This window comes from Balaenoptera musculus, chromosome 8, assembly GCF_009873245.2.
Source record: "Balaenoptera musculus isolate JJ_BM4_2016_0621 chromosome 8, mBalMus1.pri.v3, whole genome shotgun sequence".
NCBI classification, from domain to species: domain Eukaryota; kingdom Metazoa; phylum Chordata; class Mammalia; order Artiodactyla; family Balaenopteridae; genus Balaenoptera; species Balaenoptera musculus.
In genome coordinates this window covers 102,899,546-102,923,965 of record NC_045792.1, presented here as the reverse complement: position 1 = coordinate 102,923,965, position 24,420 = coordinate 102,899,546, and the positions used below count along the sequence as shown (strand labels likewise).

The 24,420-nt window shown below is 46.5% G+C and overlaps 1 protein-coding gene across 1 annotated transcript; it reads right to left on the bottom strand.

Annotated features, from left to right (window-relative positions):
* Positions 1-46: 46 nt before the first annotated feature.
* Positions 47-24,389, bottom strand: VPS51 (VPS51 subunit of GARP complex). The gene is made up of 10 exons (XM_036860847.1): positions 24,133-24,389; positions 23,515-23,644; positions 3,940-4,086; positions 3,640-3,859; positions 2,816-3,533; positions 2,216-2,431; positions 1,798-2,016; positions 1,227-1,348; positions 1,048-1,135; positions 47-419 (listed from the first exon to the last, which is right to left on the bottom strand). The coding sequence occupies exons 1-10, from the start codon at positions 24,355-24,357 to the stop codon at positions 159-161; spliced, it is 2,346 nt and encodes a 781-aa protein (XP_036716742.1). The 5' UTR covers positions 24,358-24,389; the 3' UTR covers positions 47-158.
* Positions 24,390-24,420: the final 31 nt, after the last annotated feature.

The window sequence follows — 24,420 nt, the reverse complement described above, 5'->3', positions numbered from 1 at the left end:
CCTCCCTCCTCCCCCCCCAAGCCCCGCCCAGGCAGGCGACAAGGAGCAGGAGACAACACGTCTTTATTAGGCAGGTCTTGAGGCCCCGAGGGGAAGGGCCACCAGGGCGGGACACCAGGTCGGGACACCAGGGGATGAGTGGATTGGGGTGACCGGGCCTAGCCACGCTCACAGATGACCTCGACGACACTGGGTTCCATGGGCACTGGGTCCGGGCAGCGCAGGGCAGCTGAGGCCACCACTTCGTCCAGCAGCAGGTGCACAAGCTCCTCATCAGCCACAAAGCGCCACAGGTAGAGCTGCAAGAAGTGGCAGTCCACCTGCACCTGCTGCAGCCCAAAGCGCCCAAAGGTGCGCAGTCGCACACACTCCAGCAGTGTCTTCAGGCTGATTTTGATGATGCCGGTCAGCACCGACACCTACAGGTAGGGACACAGGGGTGCAGATCCATTACAGCAGGTGTTGGGGAGGGGTACTAGATCCCCGAGGAAGGGCACCCACGTTCTGTGCAGGGGCCAAGGAGACAGCAAAATGCCAGTAGCTGTGATAGGGTGGAAAGTCCCAGGACCCAGGTAAGAGGGAGGGACAATACAAGGTTGGCCCCATCATCTGGAGGGGAGCAGACAGGGAGGGCCCAGCAACCTGAGGCAGAGATGGGGGTCAGCATTGACATGGGGAGGGGAAAAGCTTACTAAGTTGGAGGGAGAGTATCAGGTCCCTGAGCACGGGCTGGGTTGGGGCAGGGCCCACGGTGTGACTAGGAATCCCTGGGGAGGACCCAGGGCTATGGTGGGGATAAGGACAAGGGCCAAGAGGTATACTAGATTATCACCCAGACGCGGGCTGAGGGCACACCAAGATCAGGGCAGAGGGCTATGAGATGGTGATGGTGGGGCTCTGGATGACCACTCACTCCTAGAAACATCCCTCAGAAACAGAGACTGGGGGGGTAGTCAGAGTCCTAGGGCTCCCTGGGCCAATGCGGGGCTGCTTCAGCCAACCTTCCCCAGGGGCCCTGGGAAGGCAGGGTCACTGTGGACTTCGGACCTTATTGAACTCCACAGGACTGAACACGTCAATACGCTCAGAGAACAGCTTCTGGATGTTGCTCAAGAGGTTGGTGTCCATTGGGGCACTGAATGGGAGGAGACAAGCAATCAGAGCCCACCCCTGCACCCCGATCCTCCTTTTTCCATCCTCCCTGCGCCTACCCTGACCAGCCAGACCTGGGTGTGTAGCTGGGTGCATAACGGCCCTGCTGCCGAGAGCTGCTGTAAACGGAGAAGGTCCTCTTGCTAGAGTCGCTGCTCTGGGCCTTGCGAACACCCTCCTCATACAGGAGCCCCACCTGGTGGTAGAAGGAGGAACTGCAAGGAGGCCAGGGCATGGGGAACATCCAGCCCACCAGGTGCCTTGGGCAAGGGCCAAGGATGCCCTAAGTTACACACTCATTTGTTATAAGAATCACAACCGTTATAAAAACCACAGGGTAGTTAGGGCCTGTACCTAGTTGGTACCCAGTCACTATTTACAGAACCAGTGGAGTGGGGCAAAAGTGGAACGTAAGAGTTGGTACTGAGGCCAAATCTTCAGGGCCAACCCTGACCTGATTTCCTGGGTGACTCTGGGCCTCAGCTTCCTCCTCCTAGGTGAAATGGGGGTGATGATGCCACCATGGCTGGAGGAAGGCCGTAGATGCAGGCACTGCCTGGTCCCTCCTGTCATGATCCTCAGAGGGCTGTTCCCCCAGCACCCCCAGCCCACATCAGAGTTCCCCTGGCCAGCCCAGGGCAGCACCTGCACGTCGATAGCTGTCGTGTCCTCCACCACCCGCTTCATGACAGCACGCACGTTCCGAGGCTCCAGGGTACTGAGCCAGTCCCGTGTCTCCACACTCTTGCGCAGCATCTGCGATATGACCAGGCCCTGCACCTTCACATAGTGGGTTAGCAGCCGCCGTGCCGTCTCCCTGGCCTCCGCACACAGTGTGCTCACGGGTGTCACTGGAGACTGGTCCTGAGCCAGGGATGCAGAGGACGGACAGGCAGTGGGTACTGGGGGCAGCTCTGCAGCCACTGCCCACCAGGAGCTGGGCACAGGCTGGGCAAGGGGCAGGCTGAGTTGGGCACAGGCAGCCCTGACCATGAGGGCACTGCCCGGCCTCCTGTGTTCCTAGCATCACCACCCCCCACCCTGCTATGAGCTAGCAGTTCACCTGCACCAGAAACTGTTCATCGGTGAGGGTGAGGATGTAGGAGATGGTGGCGGTCTCGTAGTCCAGGCAGAGGCGGGAGAGCAGGAGGAGCAGGGCAGGTGGCGTGGCACCCCCCTTCTCCCCGGGGCTATCACAGAAGTTCTGAGCTGTCTGGCACATGGAGCGGATGAAGCCCACGATGAGGCTCTCACGGACACCCTGGCTGCAGAACTCGCCCTGTGAGGAGGAGCGCCCCAGATACACAGCAGGTCCAACCTCCCAGGCAGAGGCTGCTAGTGACCTTCTACTGGGACTCGAAGTGCCCTGGCCTCTCTCCAAGGGACAGTTTCACCCCGCATTCCAGAACCCCCGAGCAGCTCCCCTACTGTGGGAAGGGAGTGCAGGGGGGCAAAGCCAGCACTGGGGACCCTGCTTGCAGATGCCCTCAGAGCCTGCCCCACCCCTCCAGGCTGTGCCAGCCTTCCTCAAGGCAGCCTGAAACCACGTCCAGACTGCCTGGGGCAAGGACTGTGTGCCCTGGTAGCTGCCAACCTGCATGCAAGATAAACAAAAGAATGCCCTGAAAAGGAAAGAAAAAGGATGCCCAGGGAAAGATCGTACCCGGAAGTAGGGCTTGTTGGAGAAAGACACCTCCTTGGCAGTGAAGAGGTGCACAGAGGCCAGAGAGGCCTTAATGTGGCTCAGGGTGGAGCTGGCCACGTTGGCCAGCAGCTCGGCCAGGCCGGGGCCTTCCTTCCCAGCAACTCGAGGGGCGGCCAGCGCCTGCCGCACGTCCGTCAGGCAGCCCAGGAAGGCCGACTGCAGGGCCTGCAGGTGCTGGCCCAGGCGCTCGCGGGCCACTCGCTCCACGATCCCCGTGGCGGCCTCTGCCAGCCCGGCAGCGGCCAGCAGGGCCCCGGGCGCCCGCAGGCGCCGGTGGAAGCGGTCCAGCGCCCGCACGAGCAGCGAGTTGTCACTGCCACCCTGCTCCTGAGCCAGCCGCCGCTCCACCAGCGCGAAGTAGCGGCTGCCCAGCTCCCGCGCAAAGGCTGCCAGCTTCTCGGCACCCGCCGGGCCCTGGGCCGCAAACAGCTCCTGGTAGGCCGCCGCCACCTGGCAGAGGACCCCGACGAAGCCGCTGCCGCCGCGGTCAGTGAATTCTAGCACGTCGGGAGCCGGAGGGGAGGGCCCCAGCTCCGCCTCCAGGCTCCTCAGCTCCTCCTCCAGCCGCCCTCGGCCGTGAGCCAGGAACTCCTCGCACAGCTCCTCCGCAGGCTCGCCCAGGGCCAGCAGCAGCTCCACGCACTCGGCTTGCTCCGGGGCGCCGGAGCCGCCCTCCCTGCGGGAAGGGAGAGGGAGGTGAAGGGCAAGAAGACAGAATTCGGGGCGTGGGGGGGCAGACCCAGGAGACCAGCGGGTGTGGTATGAGGGCCCAGAGCCCACACCTGAAGCGCTGCCGCAGCTGCTGGGCCAGGCGGGCCGTGATGACCTGGCAGTCGTCCTGGATGGCGCGGAATGAGGGCAGGTGCTGGTACTGCTGCAGCACGGCCCGCGCGCGGCCTTGGTAGCGCACCGCCTGCCCGTAGGCGCCCAGCTCCACGCACTTGGTGAGGCGCGAGGGCAGCTCGAAGAGGAACTGCAGCTTTCGTAGCAGCGCGTGGACCCCTGGGGGACGGGGGGGGTGGTGTTAGCCCCAACGCCCTGGGGGCGGCCCACTTCAGCACCAGCTCTGGGGCAGGCCGCACCTGCCAGCTTGGTGATGCGCTCGTGGCGGTCCTGCAGCGTGGCGCTGATGCGCGCGCTGAAGTCCGTGATCACTGCCATGTTGGTGGCCAACCGGTCCATCTCATCCTCCATCTTCCGGAAATCGTTCTTCATCTTCCGGATGGTGTCTAGGAGGACAAGGGCGCAGGAGAGGGAAAGGCGGATGACTAGGGGTGCAGACAGAACACTCAGCTTGAGAGGTAGTCCAAATGCCCTCACACACACGTGCCCCCTTCCCAAACGCGCCTGAGCTCACTCCTCGAGGGTCACATTGATGATTAGGTGCTTGAAAAGGACTGCAGTGGTGCTTGGTCACTATAAATGGGGGTGAGGTGTCATTATGTCAGTGCAGCAGACGTTTTCTGAGCACCCCGTGTGTGCCCCTAGCCCCGGTGCAGTGGGGAGATGCCCATGAAGCCGCAGTCCTTGATCTCAGAAGATGCCCAGATCCAAAGGAGGGCACAGGGCACTTGGCAGGGACCTGCTGCTCGTTCCCAAGGGCATCCTCCATGCCCAGCACCCTGCCTGCCATGGGGCAGACAGTAAATACTTGTTCAATCTTACCTCTTTCCCAGACCTCCCTAACCCTTTCACTCTGCCTTCTGGAACATGGTTGACCTTCTCTGAAGGGTTCTTTCCCTTTTGTCCTGACAGAAACCTGCCTAAGGAGGCTGTTCTTCCTTTCAACCCAGGTGCCTCAGGGCCTGGCCCCTTAACACTTCTAGATAGCTTCTACTCCCCCTCCCTTCGAGACCCCAGCTTCTTTGAAGACCATGACATCAAACTACACCCCTTCCTGTTGCCATCCCTACTGTCCTCTTTGCCACGCCCCTCAGTTCCAGATCACGGCCACACCTCCTTGTGGACATCAGCATACACAAGGATGAGCCTTTGGACATTCTTGACTCTCCGTTTGCTGACCTCCTCAACTCCATCCATTCTTTTTTTTTTTTTAATAAATTTATTTATTTTATGTATTTATTTTTGGCTGCGTTGGGTCTACGTTGCTGTGCATGGGCTTTCTCTAGTTGCAGCGAGCGGGGGCTACTCTTCATTGCAGTGTGCGGGCTTCTCATTGCAGTGGCTTCTCTTGTTGCCGAGCACGGGCTCTAGGCGCGCGGGCTTCAGTAGTTGTGGCGCATGGGCTCAGTAGTTGTGGCTCGTGGGCTCTAGAGCGCAGGCTCAGTAGCTGTGGCACACGGGCTTAGTTGCTCCGCGGCATGTGGGATCTTCCCAGACCAGGGATTGAACCCGTGTCCCCTGCATTAGCAGGCGGATTCCCAACCACTTCGCCACCAGGGGAGTCCCTACTCCATGCATTCTTGCATCTGCCTCATCTGTGCCACACTCTCCCTGCCCTTGCTAAGAACTGCATCCTCTAAAACCTTAGCTTCAAGCCTCACCACCTTCTGTAATTCTGATCATTCACCCTGTTGACCCCACTCTAACAATCCTTTGGCCTTTTCAGTAACTCCAGACCCAGTGGCCCTACCACTTGGTCACTGTTTGCAATACCTCTCATGGCTGCACTTCCTGCCTCACTCCTCTTAGAATCTGTGGTCCTCCACGAGCATCAGCACCCATTTGCAAGCCCCCTTGCATCTCTTGCCCCCCAGCCCCCATTACTTGTCGGCAGAACCCTACCACAGGTTAAGTAAGCCCAATTACCAACCCACTCCCTAAGAATGACAGCTGAAAATGAGCCACAAAATCATACCAACTGGCCTCCCTTTAAAGTTAGGACTTTAAGTCCCAAAGCAGCACTGCGTACTGGTCAGCTGTCCTTCCAAACCTTCTAGTGAGTCTGTGTTTCCATTTTCCAAAATAACATTTTGTCCTCAGTCCTCAAAACGCCAATACGTGCCCCCATTTCTCAAATAGTGACCTTGATTCACACTTCACAGAGAAAATACAGGCAAACATCAACTCCTTCCAAACCTGCAGAGTGAATAGATCCCTGAGGGAGTCTCATCCTGTCCCACGGCTGTGATAACTTGGACATTTCTGCCTCCAGTCCTGACCAAAGCCCTGCCTAACAACTTACTTAATACCGTGATGTGGATGGCAAACAGGCACCTCAAATATGATATGTCGAAAACAGAATTTTTTTTTGAATTTTTGAATTTCATTTTATTTATTTTTATACAGCAGGTTCTTATTAGTTATCTATTTTATACATATTAGTGTATACATGTCAATCCCAATCTCCCAGTTCGTCCCACCACCACCCCTCCCCACCACTTCCCCCCTTGGTGTCCATACGCAAAACAGAATTCTTGACTTTCCCCAAACCTGTTCCTCCACTAACCTTTTCCATTTTGGCTCCTGTTCATTTATTTCTTTACTTATTTTTTTTAATTAATTAATTTTATTTATTTATTTTTGGCTGCGTTGGGTCTTCGTTGCTGCACGCCGGCTTTTCTCTAGTTGCGGCGAGCGGGGGTCACTCTTGGTTGCGGTGCGCAGGCCTCTCATTGCAGTGGCTTCTCTTGTTGCGGAGCATGGGCTCCAGGCATGCGGGCTTCAGTAGTTGTGGCACACGGGCTCAGTAGTTGTGGCTCACAGGCTCTAGAGCTCAGGCTCAGTAGTTGTGGCTTGCGGGCTTAGTTGCTCCGTGGCATGTGGGATCTTCCCAGACCAGGGCTCAAACCCGTGTCCCCTGCATTGGCAGGCGGATTCTTAACCACTGTGCCACCAGGGAAGCCCTCCTGGCCATTTCTTAAGAGTCATCTTTGATTCTTATCTCTCCTTTACCTTACATTCAGTCCATTGGCAAGTTGCATAAGGTTTACCTCCAACATTTTCTTTCCAAGCCACCATCATCTCTTGTCCAACTACTACTAACATTTCCCAACTAATTTCCCTAATTCCACTCTGGAACTCACCATCAATATGCATAAAGGAAAGCAATGAGGATGAAGCAGAAACATATGTATTGTAGGAGACTTTAATCCACTTCTGTCAATCCGTGACAGACCAAAAGGACAAAAACCAAATGAAGCTACAGAAGTCCTAAATAATATCATTAATACGGAAGACGCATTTGATTTTCATTCTTTTCAAGATTCCATAAAATACACCAAAACCTTACCACATATTAGGTCATAAAGAAAATCTCAATAAATTTACAGAAGAAAAGAAACTAAATGGTACAGAAAGCATTCCCTGATCACAATGCAATGAAATTAGAGATTAATAACAAAACTAGAAAATAAAGAGATCCCATTATTTAGAGAAAACCTCATTATTATCAACTACTGGATCAAAAAGGAAATCAAAACTGAAATTTCTGTATATGTAAAAAATAACAACAATGAAAACACTATAAGAACCTATAGGATATAGCTGAAGCAATGTTCAGAGGAAATCAGTCTTAAATTCTTATACTACTAATTAGAATAAACATTCAACTCAAGAAGTTAGAAAAAGCACTAGAAAAGAAACCAGAAAAAGAAAGCAGAAAAATAAAAAAGAAAACAGAAAGAAGGAATTAATAAAGCTCAAAGCAGAAATTAATTTATTTTTTAAAATGGGAGAACTAATAAATAGATTAAAGATCAGGGTCACGGAAAAAAAATGAAAAACAAAATACATAAAATGCGAGCTACCCTAATCTTTAAATGGGGAAAAAAACATACACAAAATAAGAAATAAGGGGAGAAACAATCACACATACACAGATATTTTAAAAATCACAAGATACAACTTAGCTCAATTCCGTGTAAAGAAATTGAAAACCTAGATGAAATGGATAATTTGCCACAAAAAAACATAATTTACCTAAATGGATTCCAGAATAGCAAGAACACATGAACAGAGAGAATTGAGAATGTTGTCAAAGAAAGATTCTCCAGGACTTCCCTGGTGGTGCAGTGGTTAAGAATCTGCCTGCCAATGCAGGGGACACGGGTTCAAGCCCTGGTCCAGAAAGATCCCAGATGCCATGGAGCAACTAAGCCCGTGCACCACAACTACTGAGCCTGTGCTCTAGAGCCACAAGCCACAACTACTGAGCCCACATGCTGCAACTACTGAAGCCCGCACGCCTAGAGCCCATGCTCTGCAACAAGAGAAGCCACCGCAATGAGAAGCCCGCGCACCGCAACAGAGTAGGCCCCGCTCACCGCAACTAGAGAAAGCCCGCGTGCAGCAATGAAGACCCAATGCAGCCAAAAATTTAAAAATTAAAAAAAAAAAACCAAAAAGAAAGATTCTCCTTCCCCCCCACACAAAGGTGCCAGAGGATGTCATGGGGGTGCTGCCATAGCTCTGAAGGACAGCTCATTCCAAAGCTCTGTGTAAGCAGTACTCAAGCAGAGAAAATTAGAAAAGCGTTCACATTAACTTTGTGGAAGAAACATAACACTGATACAAAAATGTGACAAAAATAGCTCAAAAATGAAAGTGACACATTCATATCTTATAAATTGAGATGCATAGATACATTAATTAAATAAATAAATGGAGATACACATATAAATTAACAAACAGAATCCAGCAATGTATTAAAAGAATAATTGACAAATATGTCCAAATGGTTTTTATTTCAGGAATGCAAGGACAGCTCAATATGAGAGGATCTCGATAATAATTCACCATATTAAGAGATGAAAGAAAGACAATTCAACATCTATTCTTGATTTTTAAAAAAACTCTCAATAAAATATGAACAGCTGAATATTTCCCTAACCTCCAAACACCAGCATCGGGTTTAATGAGGCAATGCTAGAAGCAATTCCCACTAAAATCAGAAACATGGCAAGGAGGGTCACGATCACCACTGCTGTCTAACGTTGCTCTGGGGTACTAGCCACCACAATTAGACTCAGGTAATATATTACAGAGATACAAAAATTGTAATAAAGGAGGTAAAATTATCACTATTTGCAGATGATATAATTGCATAAATTGAAAACTCTAAAAAAAAATCACTGAAAATACTACTACAAACAAAAGAGAATTTAGTAAGGTGACTGAACGTGAAATTAATATAAAAAATCTATAGAATTAAGCAACAACATTCACACATACTAATAAGAAGATACAGTAGAAAATGACCCATTTAAAATAGCAATTTTAAAAGATCAAAGTATCTAGAAATAAATTTAAGAAATGTTCAACATTTACATAAAGAAACCTTTATAAGCTAACTGAGGAACATACTAGAAGGCCTGAAGAAGTGTAAAGACATACCACATTCTTGGACAGGAAGCCCCCAAACCTAAGATGTTGATTCTCCCTAGAAATTTAACTTGATCCAGTAAAATTTTAAGAGATCCCCCTCCTTTTTTTTTTAAAGTATAATTTGATGAACAGGTGGGAAAATAAGAAGGAGGAACTAAAATTTGGAAGCGAAAAAGAGTAAGAAGGAACTAGCCTTACTAGAATTTAAAACGTGCAGTTTTATAGCTACAGTAACTTGAAGTGTGTGGCACTGGTACATGAACAATTAGAGATAAACTGAACAAAACAGAAGGTTTTTCAAAAATCCAGAAACATAAAGAAATTTACTATTATGATAAAGGTAGCATTTCAAGTCAGTGCGGAAAAGATGAATTATTAAATAGTGTTGGGACAACTGGAAAGCCATTTGAAATAAAAATATAGTTGGACTCAGACCTCACACCTTATACACACACACAGAGCAGAGGGATCAAAGTTTAAATGTGATTTTAAAATGTAATCACAAAAGTACATGAAGAAAGTCAGGGAGAATTTAAAAATAATATTAGGAATGGAAAAGGTCTTGCTTAGAAACACCTCAAACTCAGAAGCTATCAAAGAAGAGATCTGGGTTTCCCTGGTGGTGCAGTGGTTGAGAGTCTGCCTGCCAATGCAGGGGACACGGGTTTGAGCCCTGGTCCGGGAAGATCCCACATGCCGTGGAGCAACTAGGCCCGTGAGCCACAATTACTGAGCCTGCACGTCTGGAGCCTGTGCTCTGCAACAAGAGAGGCCGCAATAGTGAGAGGCCCGCGCACCGCGATGAAGAGTGGCCCCCACTTGCCACAACAAGAGAAAGCCCTCGCACAGAAACGAAGACCCAACATGGCCAAAGATAAATAAAATAAATAAATTTAAAAAAAAAAAAAAAGAAGAGATTAATAAAATTGTTTGATCAACAAAAACCACCATGAGCTAAATCAAAACAAACTTTAAAAGAATTGCAAATCATACCATACAGGGCTACTTTTCCCTAATATGTGAAGAACTCTTACAAATCATTATGAAAAAGAACAATTCAGGAGTTCCTTGGAGGTCTAGTGGTTAGGACTTGGCACTTTTACTGCCGGGGCCTGGGTTCAACCCCTGGTTGGGGAACTAAGATCCCACAAACTGCGCAGCGCAGTCAAAAAAAAGAAGAAAACAACTCTATAGAAAAATAGGAAAAGGACATCACAGACAAGGATATCAAACAGCTCTTAAGCATACAAAGAATGTTCAACCTCACAAGAGAAATTAAATTAAAACTACACAGAGGGACTTCCCTGGTGGCACAGTGGATAAGACTCTGTGCTCCCAATGCAAGGGGCCCAGGTTCCATTCCTGATCAGGGAATTAGATCCCACATGCATGCCGCAACTAAGAGTTCGCATGCCACAACTAAGAAGCCCGCATGCCGCAACTAAGGAGCTGATGAGCTGCAACTAAGGAGACTGCTTGCCGCAACTAAGGAGCCCGCCTGCCGCAACTAAGGAGCCCACGTGCAGCAACTAAGACCTGGTGCAACCAAATAAATAAATATGTAAAAAAAAATCTTATTAAAAAAAAACTACAGAGATACTACTTTTCAGATTGTCAAAGACTGAAAATTTTGGTAACTTAGTGTTGGCCAGGGTGTATGGAAAGAGCTGTTCTCCTATTTGCTGGTGGTTGTGCAAACAGGTCATTTTTTGTGGAAAAGAATATGGCAATATCTAACAGCAGTCACTTGTGAGCCTTCGCACACCCACACCTGGCCTGTGTGTGGCTCCTGGACTGTGGGAATGTTCTCTGAGCAGGATTGGAGCAGCAACCCAACTTGGGCAAAGTGAGGAGAAAAACATCAATGACAATGACAATAAAAAGGAACAGACATAAAATATGCAAGGAAAAAATAGCTGAAAAAAATCAAACAAAAAAAATGCACAAGAAGAACTCACAGAGCTAACACCTGCAGAACAATTAAGAGATTAAAAAAAAAATTACATGAAGAGGTAGACCAAGAATCACAAAATGAACTTCTGATGTTAGCAACACAGTCTATGGGACAAGACTATTCACCCTTCTTAGATCCCACAGAGAGGAAGGTAACAAAAAATAAAGTCCCATAATATGAAACATCTGTACTACTCTTTGGGGCTACTGGTTGGAGTTGCTTATATTTTTTTGGAAAATGGTGACTGGGTTGCCAATTCACAAACAATGAATTAATGGACATAGCACAGACAGTGCCTGCAGTTAAAAACTGAATAAAAGGGACTTCCCTGGTGGCGCAGTGGTTAAGAATCTGCCTGCCAACACAGGGGACACAGGTTCGATCCCTGGTCTGGGAAGATCCCACATGCCTTGGAGCAACTAAGCCTGTGCACCACAACTACTGAGCCTGCGCTCAAGAGCTCTCGAGCCACAACTACTGAAGCCCGTGCGCCTAGAGCCTGTGCTCTGCAACAAGAGAAGCCACCGCAATGAGAAGCCCGGACACCACAACTAAGAGTAGCCCCCACTTGCTGCCAACTAGAGAAAGCCCAGGCGCAGCAACGAAGACCCAACGCAGCCAAAAAAACAAAACAAAAAAAACAACTGAATAAAAGCAGAGCAAAGGCAGAAGATGGAAGCTCAGGTACCAGAAGGCTCACGGGCTGACGATCATGAAGAGGCTTGGAAGTTCATGAGGCGTTTCGTCTTCCCCCAGTGAATTCTTGTTTTTGCTTACAAACCATCTAACCTATGACACAACCTCCTTCCAGGTCTGTCAAATGCTACCATCAGAGGAGCAGATTCGTTTTGGAGTGGGTGTTTGGGACCATGACATTTAGGTACTACATCAGAAAGGAAACTTGAATCTGACTTTCAAAGGGAAAAAAAAAAATCCAAAAGCTAAGTTGTCATTAAAACAGAATAAAAGAAAACCTAGTACTGGTGGCATTGCTGTTGAATGCACAGCCACAGAGCCATTGAAATGGAAATAAAAGTTGCACCACGGCAAAACAAAAAACATCCACACCACTGAGTAATAAAGACTACACTGTACGTCCCTGAACTCTTTCAAGCTTGCTAAGATAAGCAGTTTGCAACTAGGGCAAACTCTCCTTGGGAGGAGCGTGGGTGGTAACTGGTAGGCGGCTGGAGGGGGCCTTGTTGGTTATGCTGTTGACTGACCTGGGTGCTGACTGCACAGAAGTGTTCCATCTGTGAAATTCCAGGAGCTGGCCACTATGACCTGTGCACTTTTCTGTTAATCTTCAATAAAGTGTACCATTAAAGATTGTTTTGTCTTTACCTGGGGAAAGGAATGGGAAGAGGCTTTTCACTATACAACCTTTGGGACCTTTCCAGTTTTGGAACAGATAAACGCATTATTACATAAACAAACGCCGTGTCTAGGCCAAAGGTTGGCAAACTATATACCCTGCGGGTCAAACCTGGCTTGATAGCTGTTTGGCTTTTTGATTTTCAACTGGGCTATAATTGACATAGCATAAAATTCAGTGGTTCTTAGTATATTTATTATATTCACAAGATTGCACAACCAATATTACTATCCAATTCAATAATATTTCATCACCCCAAAAAGAAACCTTGTATCCCTTAGTAGTCACTCCCTGTTTCTCACCTCTGTCCCTGGCAACCATTCATCTGTTTTCTGTCTCCATGGATTTGCCTATTCTGTACATTTAAAATACATGGAATTAGGGACTTCCCTGGTGGTCCAATGGTAAAGGATCTGCCTTACAATGCAGGGGAGGTGGGTTCGATCCCTGGTCAGGGAACTAAGATCCCACATGCCGTGGGGCAACTAAGCCCACGTGCCACAAACTACAGAGCCCACGTGCTCTGGAACCCATGCACCACAACTACAGAGCCCACCCGCCCTGGAGTCTGCGCACCACAACTAGAGAAGAGAAAAGTCGCACGCCACAACTAGAGAGAAGCCCACGCACCATAAGGAAGAGCCCGCACGCCATGACGAAAAATCGTGCACGCCTCAACAAAAATCCCACATGCCACAACTAAGACCTGACGAAGTCAAAAATAAGTTAAATAAGTAAATAATAATACCAAAAAATAAAATAAATGGAATTACATACAGTATGCGGCCTTTTGTGCCTGGCTTCTTTCACTTAGCATGTTTTCAAGGCTCATCTAAGTTGTAGCATGTATCAGTACATCATACTTTTTTTTTTTTTTTTTAAAGAGATATGCTCCCTGTACATTCACAGTAATTATTCTGGAATCTAGTCTTTTGTTTTCAGATTCCTGGGGGATATTTTTCTTTTTTTTTTTTCTTTTTTTCAATTTGTATTTATTTATTTATTTATGGCTGCGCTGGGTCTTCGTTTCTGTGCGAGGGCCCTCTCTTGTTGCGGCAAGTGGGGGCCACTCTTCATCGCGGTGTGCGGGCCTCTCACTATCGCGGCCTCTCTTGTTGTGGAGCACAGGCTCCAGATGCGCAGGCTCAGCAGTTGTGGCTCACGGGCCCAGCCGCTCCACGGCATGTGGGATCCTCCCAGACCAGGGCTCGAACCCGTGTCCCCTGCACTGGCAGGCAGACTCTCAACCACTGCACCACCAGGGAAGCCCACATCATACTTTTTTATGGCAGAATAATATTTCCTTGTATGGATAGGCCACACCTGTTTTCCATTCATCAATTGGTGGCCATTTGGACTGCTTTCACTCTTTGGCTGTTATGAATAAAGCTGCTATGAACAATTGTGTATGTGTTTTTGTAAACATATGTTTTCAGTTCTCTTTGGTATATTCCTAGGAGTGGAACTGCTGGGCCTCATGATAACTCCATGCTTAGCCTTTTGAAGAATGGCCAAACTGTTTTTGGGTACACCATTTTGCATTCCCACCAGGAATGTAGAGGGTTCCAAATCCTCCACATCTTCACCAACATTTGTTTTATTCCGTTTTCTGGAAAACCTAGTGGGTGTGCAGTGGTATCTCACTGTGGTTTTGATTTGCATTTCCCTAATAACTAATGATGTTGAGCACCTCTACGTGTGCTCGTTGGTCATCTGTATATCTTCTTTGGAGAAATGTCTATTCAAATCTTTTGCCCATTTTTTAAAAAATTTATTTATTTTATTTATTTATTTTCGGCTGCATTGAGTCTTCATTGCTGCATGCGGGCTTTCTCTAGTTGCGGTGAGCGGGGACTACTCTTTGTTGTGGTGCACAGGATTCTCATTGCGGTGGCTTCTCTTGTTGCGAAGCACGGGCTCTAGGCACGTGGGCTTCAGTAGTTGTAGCATGTGGGCTCAGTAGTTGCGGCTCGCGGGCTCTAGAGCGCAGGCTCAGTGGTTGTGGCGCATGGGCTTAGTTGCTCTGAGGCATGTGGGATCTTCCCAGACCAGGGCTCGAACCCATGTCCCCTGCATTGGCAGGCAGACTCTTAACAACTGCGCTACCAGGGAAGCCCATGCCCATTTTTAAACAGGGTTATTTGTCTTTTTAGTGCTGACTTAATCAAAGTTCTTTACATATTCTGGACATTAGACCCTTATTAGCTATATGATTTGCAAATATTTTCTCCCGTTCTGTGAGCTGTCCTTTCACTTTCTCTATAGTGTCCTTTGAAGCACAAGATTTTAATTTTGATTAAGTTCAATTTATCCGATTTTTTTTCCTTTGATTACTTGTGCTTTTGGTGTCTATAAAGTAAAAACCCACTCCTGTGTGTCTCTACTCTCAACACTACTTCACATTGTTCACCAGATGTGTGGGTTTTCCACTTATCAAGGAATTCTGTGACATCAGCTGGGCATCCTATGACTTAACTTAATTCTGACACCATCTACCGGGAGTTAGCATCAGATCTCATAGGTTAAGGACTCAGTCCCACAAAACTATCCTCCCTCACTTTAGATTTCAATCACAAGTCCAGGTTGTTGTCAGCTATGATTCTGACTGATTGGCTCTAAATTGGAGGTTCCCATGACCCCCTCCTCAGGTTCAATTAATTTGTTAGAGCAGCTCAGCAAACTCAGGAAAACAGTTTACTTACTAGATTACTGGTTTATTACAAAAGGAAACAACTCAGGAACAGGTAGATGGGAGAGATGTATAGGGCAAGGTATGTGGGAAGGGGTATAGAGTCTCCATGTCCTCTCTGGGCATGCTACTTTCCCAACACCTCCACATGGTTCACCAACCCATCCTTTTGGGTGTTTATGGAGACTTCACTACATAGACATAATTGATTAAACCATGAGCCACTGGTGACTGAATTCAATCCCCAGCCCCTCTCCCCTTCCTGGAGGTCTGGGGGGTGGGGCTGAAAGTTCCAACCCTCTAATCACATGGTTGGTTCTGCTGGCAACCTGCCCCCATCCTTGGGTTATCTAGGAGTTTTCCAAAGATCACCTCATTAACGTAAACTCAGGTGTGGTTGAAAAGGGCTTGTTATATAAATACCAAAAGACATCCATGTCACTTTATTTCACTAGAGCTATTTCAGCAACTGGGAACAAAACTAAATGTTGTTAACAAGGCTCTTATATAGGAAATTACAAGGGGTTAGGAGCTATGCCAGGGATGGTGGACAAAGACCAAATGTATATTTCTTATTATAAATCACAAATCACAGTGTCATATCTAACAAACTCTTGTCTAATCCAAGGACATGAAGATTTACACCCGTGTTTTCTTCTAAGAGTGTTTAGTTTTAGCTGTTATATTTAGGTCTATGATCCATTTTGAGTCAATTTTTGTATAGCGTGTGAGGTAGGGATCCAATTTCAATCTTTTGATATGGCTATCCAGGTATCCCAACCATGTGTTGAAAAACCTATTCTCTCTGTTGAATAACTGTGGCACCCTTATAAAAAAATTAACTGACCACAGATGTACAGGTTTATTTATGGACTCAATTCTACTCAATTGACAGAAGCCTACAGGCTGTTATGTGGGGCCAGATATTGGTGAGAAAATGGCAGCCTTCACGAGGGCTCACGCCAGTAAGAACTGCCACTGCCAGTGTCCTTGTCCCTACAGTGAGCCAAAGCCGGCTCCCACCTTAGCAGGAGACCCTCCAATACTAGCAAGTGTCAAAGCACTGTTACCTGCCCCGGCCATATTCCAATTCCTGATCCACAAGTCTCTCTTCTGCAATAGAAAGGTTTTATACCATAAAGTCATCGACTGCCGTCTCTTCACTCCCAGCCACAACTAATGGGACTAGAGGGCAAAATCTGACCTATCATCTAGCCACCTCACTGTCACTTGACATTAAAGAAATAAAGACACAGACACAGGAGAAGGCCATGTGGAGACAGAGGCAGAGATTAGAGTGGTACAACTGCAAGAAATGTTTTAAGTCAACCAGAACCTGGAAGAGGCATGAAAGATTCTCCCCTACAGCCTTTGAAGGGAGTGCAGCCCTGCTGACAACTTGATTTTGAACTTCTGGCCTCCAGAACTATGAGACCATAATTTCTGTTATTTTTTTTTAAATTTCTGTTATTTTAAGCCACCAAAATTGTGACAGTTTGTTATAGCAACCATAGGACACTCACACAAATACTAAGGATTTTTTTCCCCTGTAGGAAGTGAGTGGCAGGGGTTTTCATTAAATATGTTTTGAATATATAAACCTTGCCTCTATTTTCTTAAATATAATATTGTGGATGTAATTTAGACTGTTTTCTTAACTCTGGATAAACTTTATAAACTTTTTGCAAAGATAATGATTTGCCAGTGACTGTAGATGTTGATAGAGCTGTTGGTTCCTACACCAAGTGGTCCCAGGTTATTAGATTTTCTTGAATTATTATTTCTCCTTTATGGCAGTATTTTTTTAGTCTATTTGTCTACTCTCTGATTGTTATGATTTTATTTTTCACTTGTTAAACAAGTCTAACATAAAAATTATTCATTTAGGGATTTATTTATTATGCATAATGTTTGTCTTTTATAGAAATGCAGTTCTTTCAAAAGCTACTACAGGTACTAGAACAAAAAAATCTGACTTTTTAAAGTTATTTTTGGACTTGTTTTGCATTTGAAACAAGGCATTAAACATTGCCTTATCTATAAAATTTTGACCAAGTTATTTAGCATCTCATTACCTCAGTTTCCCTATCTGTAAAATGGAGATACAGTTAACTACTTCATAGATGTGTAAGAATTAAATTAATTAATATATGTAAGCAGTTTGATCAGTGTAGTTTTATATTAAACACTCAATAAATATTGCCTAGTATTAACCAGTTAAACTTGCTATTATATATAATTATTAATAAATTAGTTTTACTTGTAAAGATCTGCTAATAATGAACTCTCTCGGTTTTTACTTATCTGCGAATGTCTTAATTTCTTTCTTTTTTTTTAAAATATTTATTTATTGTTAGTTAGTTAGTTAGTTGCACCAGGTCTTAGTTGCAGCACGTGGGCTCCTTAGTTGCAGCAGGTGGGCTCCTAAGTTGCGGCTCCAGGGCTCCTTTAGTTGCGGCTCACCAGCTCCTTTATTGAGGCACATGGGCTCCTTAGTTGTGGCATGCAAACTCTTAGTTGTGGCATGCATGTGGGATCTAGTTCCCTGACCAGGGATCGAACCGGGGCCCCCTGCATTGGGAGCGCAGAGTCTTATCCACTGTGCCACCAAGAAAGTCCCTCTCTTTCTTTTTTACAGGATATTTTTACTGGGTATAGAATTCTTGGTTGACATTTTTTTCATTCAGCACTTTGAAATGTGAATCCACTGTCTTCTGACCTCCACGGTTTCTGACGGGAAATCAGCTGTTAATCTTATTGAGTATCACTTGTATGTGATGAGTCACTTTTCTCTTGATGCTTTCAAGTTTCTGTCTGTCTTTTTTTTTTTTGACAGTTTCAATGTGATATGCCTAGGTGTGAATCTTCCTGCATTTATCCCACTTGGAGATTGCTGTGCTTCTTGGATGTGTAGATTAATGTTTTTCAGTAAATTTGGGTAGGTTTGGGCCATTATTTCTTCATATATTCCTTCTGCTATTTTCTCTCTCCTCTCACTCTTCCCATTATGCATATGTGGGTACACTTGGTGTCCCACATGTCTCTAAGGCTCTGTTCAATTTTCTTCATCCTTTTTTCTTTCTATTCCTCACACTGAATAATTTCAACTGACCTATCTTGAAGTTTGCTGATTCTTTCTCTGCTTGTTCAAATCTGTTATAGAGACCCTCTAGTGAATTTCTCATTTTCATTGTGGTACTTCATCATTTCTAGTTGGTTCTTTTGTTAAGTAATTTCTTCTCTTTGATATTCTGTATTTGGTGAAACATTCTTATGCCTTCCTTTAGTTCTTTAGATACAGCTTCCTGTAGGTCTTTGAACATATTTAAAATAGTGGATTTAAATCTTTACATAGTAAATTCAATGTCTGGGCTCCTTCAGGGACAGTTTCTACTGCTTTTTCTTGTGTATGGGTCAGATTTTCTACTTTATTTGCATGTCTCATAAATTTTTATTGAAAAAACAGACATGTTAGATAATACTGATATAACATGGCAACTCTAGAAATCAGATCCTCTCTCCTCCCCAGGGTTTGTTGTTGCTGCTTGTTGCTATTGTTTGTCTAATTATTTTTCAGAGTTACTAAACCTGTACTAATTAGTTTCTGAACCAACTCTGTAAAGTTTATATTCTTTGTTGTGTATCGCCACTGAAACCTTTACTTGGTTAGCTTAGTGATTAGCTAAGGACTGGACAAGGATCTCCTTAAATATCTAGAACTAATACATCTCCTAGTATTTACTGAGAAGCTGTGTGTGTGTGTGTGTGTGTGTGTGTGTGTGTGTGTGTGTGTGTGTGTGTGTGTGTGTGTGTGTGTTGGGGCATACCTTAAACACTGAGCCAGGAGGTTTACAACTCTCCCTTAACCTTCACTTCCTGCTTGCACTGAGCCTGAAGTAAGCCGGAAGTGAGAGCTTAGGATTTTCTCAGGTCTTTCTTTCTTTCTTTTCTTTTTTTTTTTTTTTATAAATTTTTTTTTTTTTTTTTTTTTTTTTTGCTGTGTTGGGTCTTCATTGCTGTGCACAGGCTTTCTCTAGTTGCAGTGAGTGGGAGCTACTCTTTGTTGTGGTGCGCGGGCTTCTCATTGAGGTGGCTTCTCTTTGTTGCTGAGCACAGGCTCCAGGGTGTGCGGGCACAGTAGTTGTGGCTCGCAGGCTCTAGAGCGCAGGCTCCGTAGTTGGGGTGCACTGGCTTAGCTGCTCCGTGGCATGTGGGATCTTCCCAGACCAGGGCTCGAACCCGTGTCCCCTGCACTGGCAGGTGTTTTTTTTTTTTTTTTTTTTTGGCTGTGTTGGGTCTTTGTTGCTGTATGCAGGCTTTTCTCTGGTTGTGGCGAGCGGGGGCTACTCTTCGTTGTGGTGCACAGGCTTCTCATTGTGGTGGCTTTTCTTGTTGGGAGCACAGGCTCTAGGCATGTGGGCTTCAGTAGTGGTGGCATGCGGGCTCAGTAGTTGTGGCACACGGGCTTAGTTGCTCTGCGGCATGTGGGATCTTCCTGGATCAGGGCTCAAACCTGTGTCTCCTGCATTGGCAGGCGGATTCTTAACCACTGCGCTGCCAGGGAAGCCCTGACAGGTGGATTCTTAACCACTGCGCCACCAGGGAAGTCCCTCAGGTCTTTCTTAAGTATGTGTACTACCCTACACATTTGTGGCCTTCAAGATTCCTAATAATGTGTCAGAGCTTGTCAAAGCCCCTAGGGACATCTCATTCCTCAGCTTTTCCTTTTAAGCTTTTGGGTTAGTACTATTGTTTGCCCAAGTGTTATCTATCACTTCAGACAGACACAACATTTGCCTGTAATTGTTTTTGACAAACAACTCTGGTGAGAGACTTTTAGCACTGGGTGACCTCCAGGTCAAGACAAACCTATGGGGTGGACTGTTTTAGGAAACCACCAGACAGGTTAAATAATGACAATTCTTTGGGCATGAGGCTTTGAAAGAACTCCAGCTTTGTTCTGCTCCCTCTACTATTAGGAGTATGGGCTATTTTTCAAGGCTACTGCTAAGCTGGAGAGGAAATGGTGGGGCTAGGACAAGCTAAAATACCATAGGATTCATTATTTTTACCACGATTCAGCTCTTTTTCTTGAATAAATGCTCCTCTGATTGCTGCACACCTTTGGTTACTTTCCAGAGTTCTAAGAAAGCTTATTCTAACCACTGTGGCCAGTTTTAGGGTTGCTTTTATGGAGGGGATATTTTCAAATGCACTTACTCCACTATTTTTGCTGATGTCACTCTGGATGCCAGGGCTGTTTTTGTAAATGAGTTTTGCTGGAATACAGCCATGCTCATTCATTTATACTGTCTGTAGTTGCTTTCATGATAATGGCAGAGATGAGTAGTTGTGACAGAAACCAGATGGCCCACAAACCCTAAAATATTTACTTTTTGGTCTTTTCAGAAAAACCTAAAAAAAAAAAAGAAAAGAAAAGAAAAGAAAAACCTCACCACCCCTGTTGTATATCCTATGCAGTCAGACCTCGCTCCCTTCACCCCCACACTCTTGCTTTCCCTGCTCTGGTCGTAGAGTTTCCAGGGCCTTTGCACAAGTTGTTTCCTCAGCCTGGGCCACTCTGCCCTCAAATCCTCCCATCGTCAACTTTTCATCATTCACCTTAACTGTGACTCTTTAGAAAAGCCTTTCTCTGCCACTCTCTCTATATCAGTCCCAACCACCCACTCTCTAATATATTATCCTGTTTCATTTTCTCCAGAGCTCTTGTTGAAGTGAAATGATCTAATTTTCTTTCTTCATTACCTGTCTCTTTCTCTAGAACGTATGTTCTGTGACAGCTGAGAAACTGTCTTATTTACTGCTATATCCCTGGTGCCTAGAATAGTACTTGGCACACAGGCAAATATTTGACAAGCGATTGAATAAATGAATGAATCAGTTGAATTAACGTATATTCATACTGACACCACTCTCCCTCTATGACCACTCCTGTCTCCATCGCAGGCTCACCCTCCTCCTCCCCATGGCCATCAAACAGAGGCGTTCCTCCAAGCTCTGTCCTGGGCTCTCTCCTTTTCTCAGGCTCTATCCCATTCTGGAGCAACCCTGCCCACACTTCCCTTTAAACTCTCCTCCTCTTCACAGCTGCCTCCAAGGCTTATTCCTCCAGCTCAGATCTCTCTTCTGAGCTCCAGAGCCACATATGCATCTGCCTTCTTGTTAGCTCCTTATGCACAGCTCCAAAACCTCAAAACCTAGCTCCCTTAGCCTCAGAGGTATGAGTTCTCACCACTAGGTAAAGGTTCCCCACTTCTAGCATGAGTCAGAAGGCTACTCCTTAGAGATACTCTGAGGAAAGAAGAGGTGGATTGGACTAGACCCCCTCAAGCTTCCTTCCATACTGAGATGCTGTGATTATCTGACATGGATCTCTAGAGTTCTTATGATTAAGACCAAAATCCTTCTTATTTTGTCTACAAAGGCCTTCATGATCTGGCCCCACAGGCTCATCCAGGTTTATTTCATGCCTTGCTCCCCTTAAAAAAAACAAAACAAAACCAAACCTAGCTCATTATGTTCCTTTTCCTACACCTGATCTTCTTGCAGTTTCTTGGGCACCATATCCACCATCCAGTGTTCAAGTTGAAACTTGGGTCATTCTGTACACCCAAAGCTCCTCAACACCATGTCCTGTCAATGCTGCCCCCTAACACTTCTTAATTTACTCCTCAGTGTCCATCTCTACCATTATCATCCTGGTGTTAGCGCCCAGAATCTCTGGTCTGGACTACTGAAATGGCCTCACTCCAGCCACCTCTCCAATCTATTCCTTTCAATGTAGGTAGGGACAAGAGGGATCTTTTCAAAACACAAATCACATCACTCATTTGTCTAAACACTTTGATTAGCTAAGTACTCTTTAGATAAATGGAAAATTCCTTAATTCTGAAAGGTCTCTAGTTAAACTCTACCACACCTATCCGCCTGACTGGCTCTGCCCACAGTCTGCTTTCCCTCCCGCTACAGTAGGTGAGCTCTTGACCTTCTGTTAAGGCCAGCCTCTCCAATGTGCACTGCTCAATCCCCTCCCTCTTTCCTGAGGACTTTGCTTCTGCAGTTTTTCCCTCTCTTGCACCACTGATGAGCACTCCATGAGCTAATGTATTGGTCAAGCTTATCAATTCCATTTCTTGGAATGCCTTCTTCATTTATCTTCTAAGACACCCATGGTCTGGGTTGTTCTCAAACTTTCCCAAATGTTTGTTTCTTTGAAAAAGAAGATTTGTGAGATTTTCCTTCTTTTCATGACTTCTGAAATGTTAGGATGCCCCAGGCTTCTGTCCTCAGACCTCTTCTCTCTGTACACTCCCCCCAAGAGATCTCATCTTGTTCCATGTACCTCAAGTTCCAGCCTTCTCTGAATTCCAGATCCCTCAACTAACACATTTTTAAGAATCTTGAGCCATTCTACTTTTCCACGGTTACCACCCTGGTCCATACAACCAGCATCTTGCCTGGACTGTTATAATAGCCTCCTAATGGGTGTCTCTGCCATCCCTGCCTCCCTATAGTCCACTCTCAACAAAGTGGACAGAGGGGTCCTTTTAAAACAACAGTCAGGTCACCCCATTCTTCTGTTCATTTAATCTCACTCAGAGTACAGACATTCCCACAGACTGCAGATAGACCTGCAGGATCTGCCTCTAGGACTAAGTACATGTCGGTCCCAAAAATCTGAACAGTGCATTTCACCAACACAGGACAGAAGCTAATGTGGATGATACTGAACATTGTCTAGTACCATCTTGAATAGAGAATAAAGAGGACAGAAGGGGAAAAAAACACCTTTATATGATGTTTGTCCCTTAATGTCATACATTTTCTATCTCTGCTTCATTTAAAAAGAGAGAAAGGAAGGGGAGAAGGGGAAAAGGGGAAAAGGGGAAAAGGGGAAGGAAGGAAGGAAAGAAGGAGAGAGAGAAAGGAAGAAAAGAAAGAAAAAAAGAGAGAGAGTGAAAGAGAGAGAGAGAAGCCCATTCTCGAGATAGACCTGAACCAGAGAAGAAAGCTACCACTAATGAGAAAAACTAACCATTACTGAGGTGTCCTTAGTGTCAGAGATTCTAAGTGCTCCAGGTAAATTCATTTCTTTTTAAAATTTCATTTTGTCCTTTTCTCCCCTTTGGTTCTCAAAACAACCCTCTGAGAACAGTTATCACCTCAGTAGTCATCAAACCATGAAAGCTCTGAGAGAGAAAGATGAGAGTGGATTAGTGTCAGGGCAGGACTAGAATCTGGGTCTGCTCTGTCTAAATCCTCTGCTGGCTTCCCCAACACAGGAGAAACTGGGGGATGTGGGACTGTGAGGAGTGTTCCCCAGTAGGAATCACCTGTGGCTGAGATGAACTTGTTGTAGTTCTCATAGACCAGGGTCTGCATGTCGCTGTCTAGAGCCCGGATCTGCCGCACCATGTCCGTCTCACTGTCCATCAGCTGGGCCAGTGGGCACTCTCTTCGCAGCTGGAGGAAATTAGGTGGTTAGTATCCAGGACAGGGGGCACTCATGTCCCCCAGCCTTGCCCCTAACTGGTAGGCTTTTGGTGCAAGAAAACCCTGATCCCACCCCTGTCAGGAATCTCAGACAAAGAACCTATAAGTGGCATAGCTCAGGAGTTACCAGGTCAGACCCTATTTGGGGTTTGTCGGCATTTGAAATCCTCAGATTCAACCAAGGCCCAGTCCTATGCCTGTCAGCGCCTGGGCCACGCCCCCTATATCGGGTCTATCAGAATATCAGCCCAGGAGACCTCAGACTTCGCACCATCTCAGGCCAGTCCAAGTCTGCCCACGACCCCTTATCTTCCAGCTCTGCCCCTATTGCCCGGCCCAGGGTCATCCTGCTTTTATGAACCCCTCTTCCCTCGCCCCACCCTCCCCCCCAACAAAGTCGCAGGCGTGATGTGGGGTACAATATATCGGGGGCCTGTTCCCCCTCCCGATACACACACCTTGTCCAGATACACTTCCGGGTCGAAGTGCGCCCCATTGAGATCTATAGGGTCCAAGGGGTCCGGCCCCGCGGGGCGCCCCGCCGCCTCCACCTCCGAGAGGCCGTAGTAAAGCTTCAGCATCCCGTGCGCCTTCCGCCGACGCTCCGGAGCCTCCGCTTCGGGTCCCTCTGGGGAGTCCCCAGGTCCAGAGCCCGGGCCACGTCCTACGGCTGCCGCCGCCATGGCTCCAAGTGCAGCCCACGGGCGTGAGGCTGGGCAGGAGCTAGGGAGGAGGTACTTCCGGGA

Coding starts and splice junctions, on each gene's coding strand:
- VPS51 (XM_036860847.1), bottom strand. CDS start 24,357: ATGGCGGCGGCAGCCGTAGGACGTGGCCCGGGCTCTGGACCTGGGGAC. Junction 4,087..23,514: donor CAAGTTCATCTCAGCCACAG/GTGATTCCTACT, acceptor TTGTCCTCCTAG/ACACCATCCGGAAGATGAAG. Junction 3,860..3,939: donor GCGCATCACCAAGCTGGCAG/GTGCGGCCTGCC, acceptor CCCGTCCCCCAG/GGGTCCACGCGCTGCTACGA.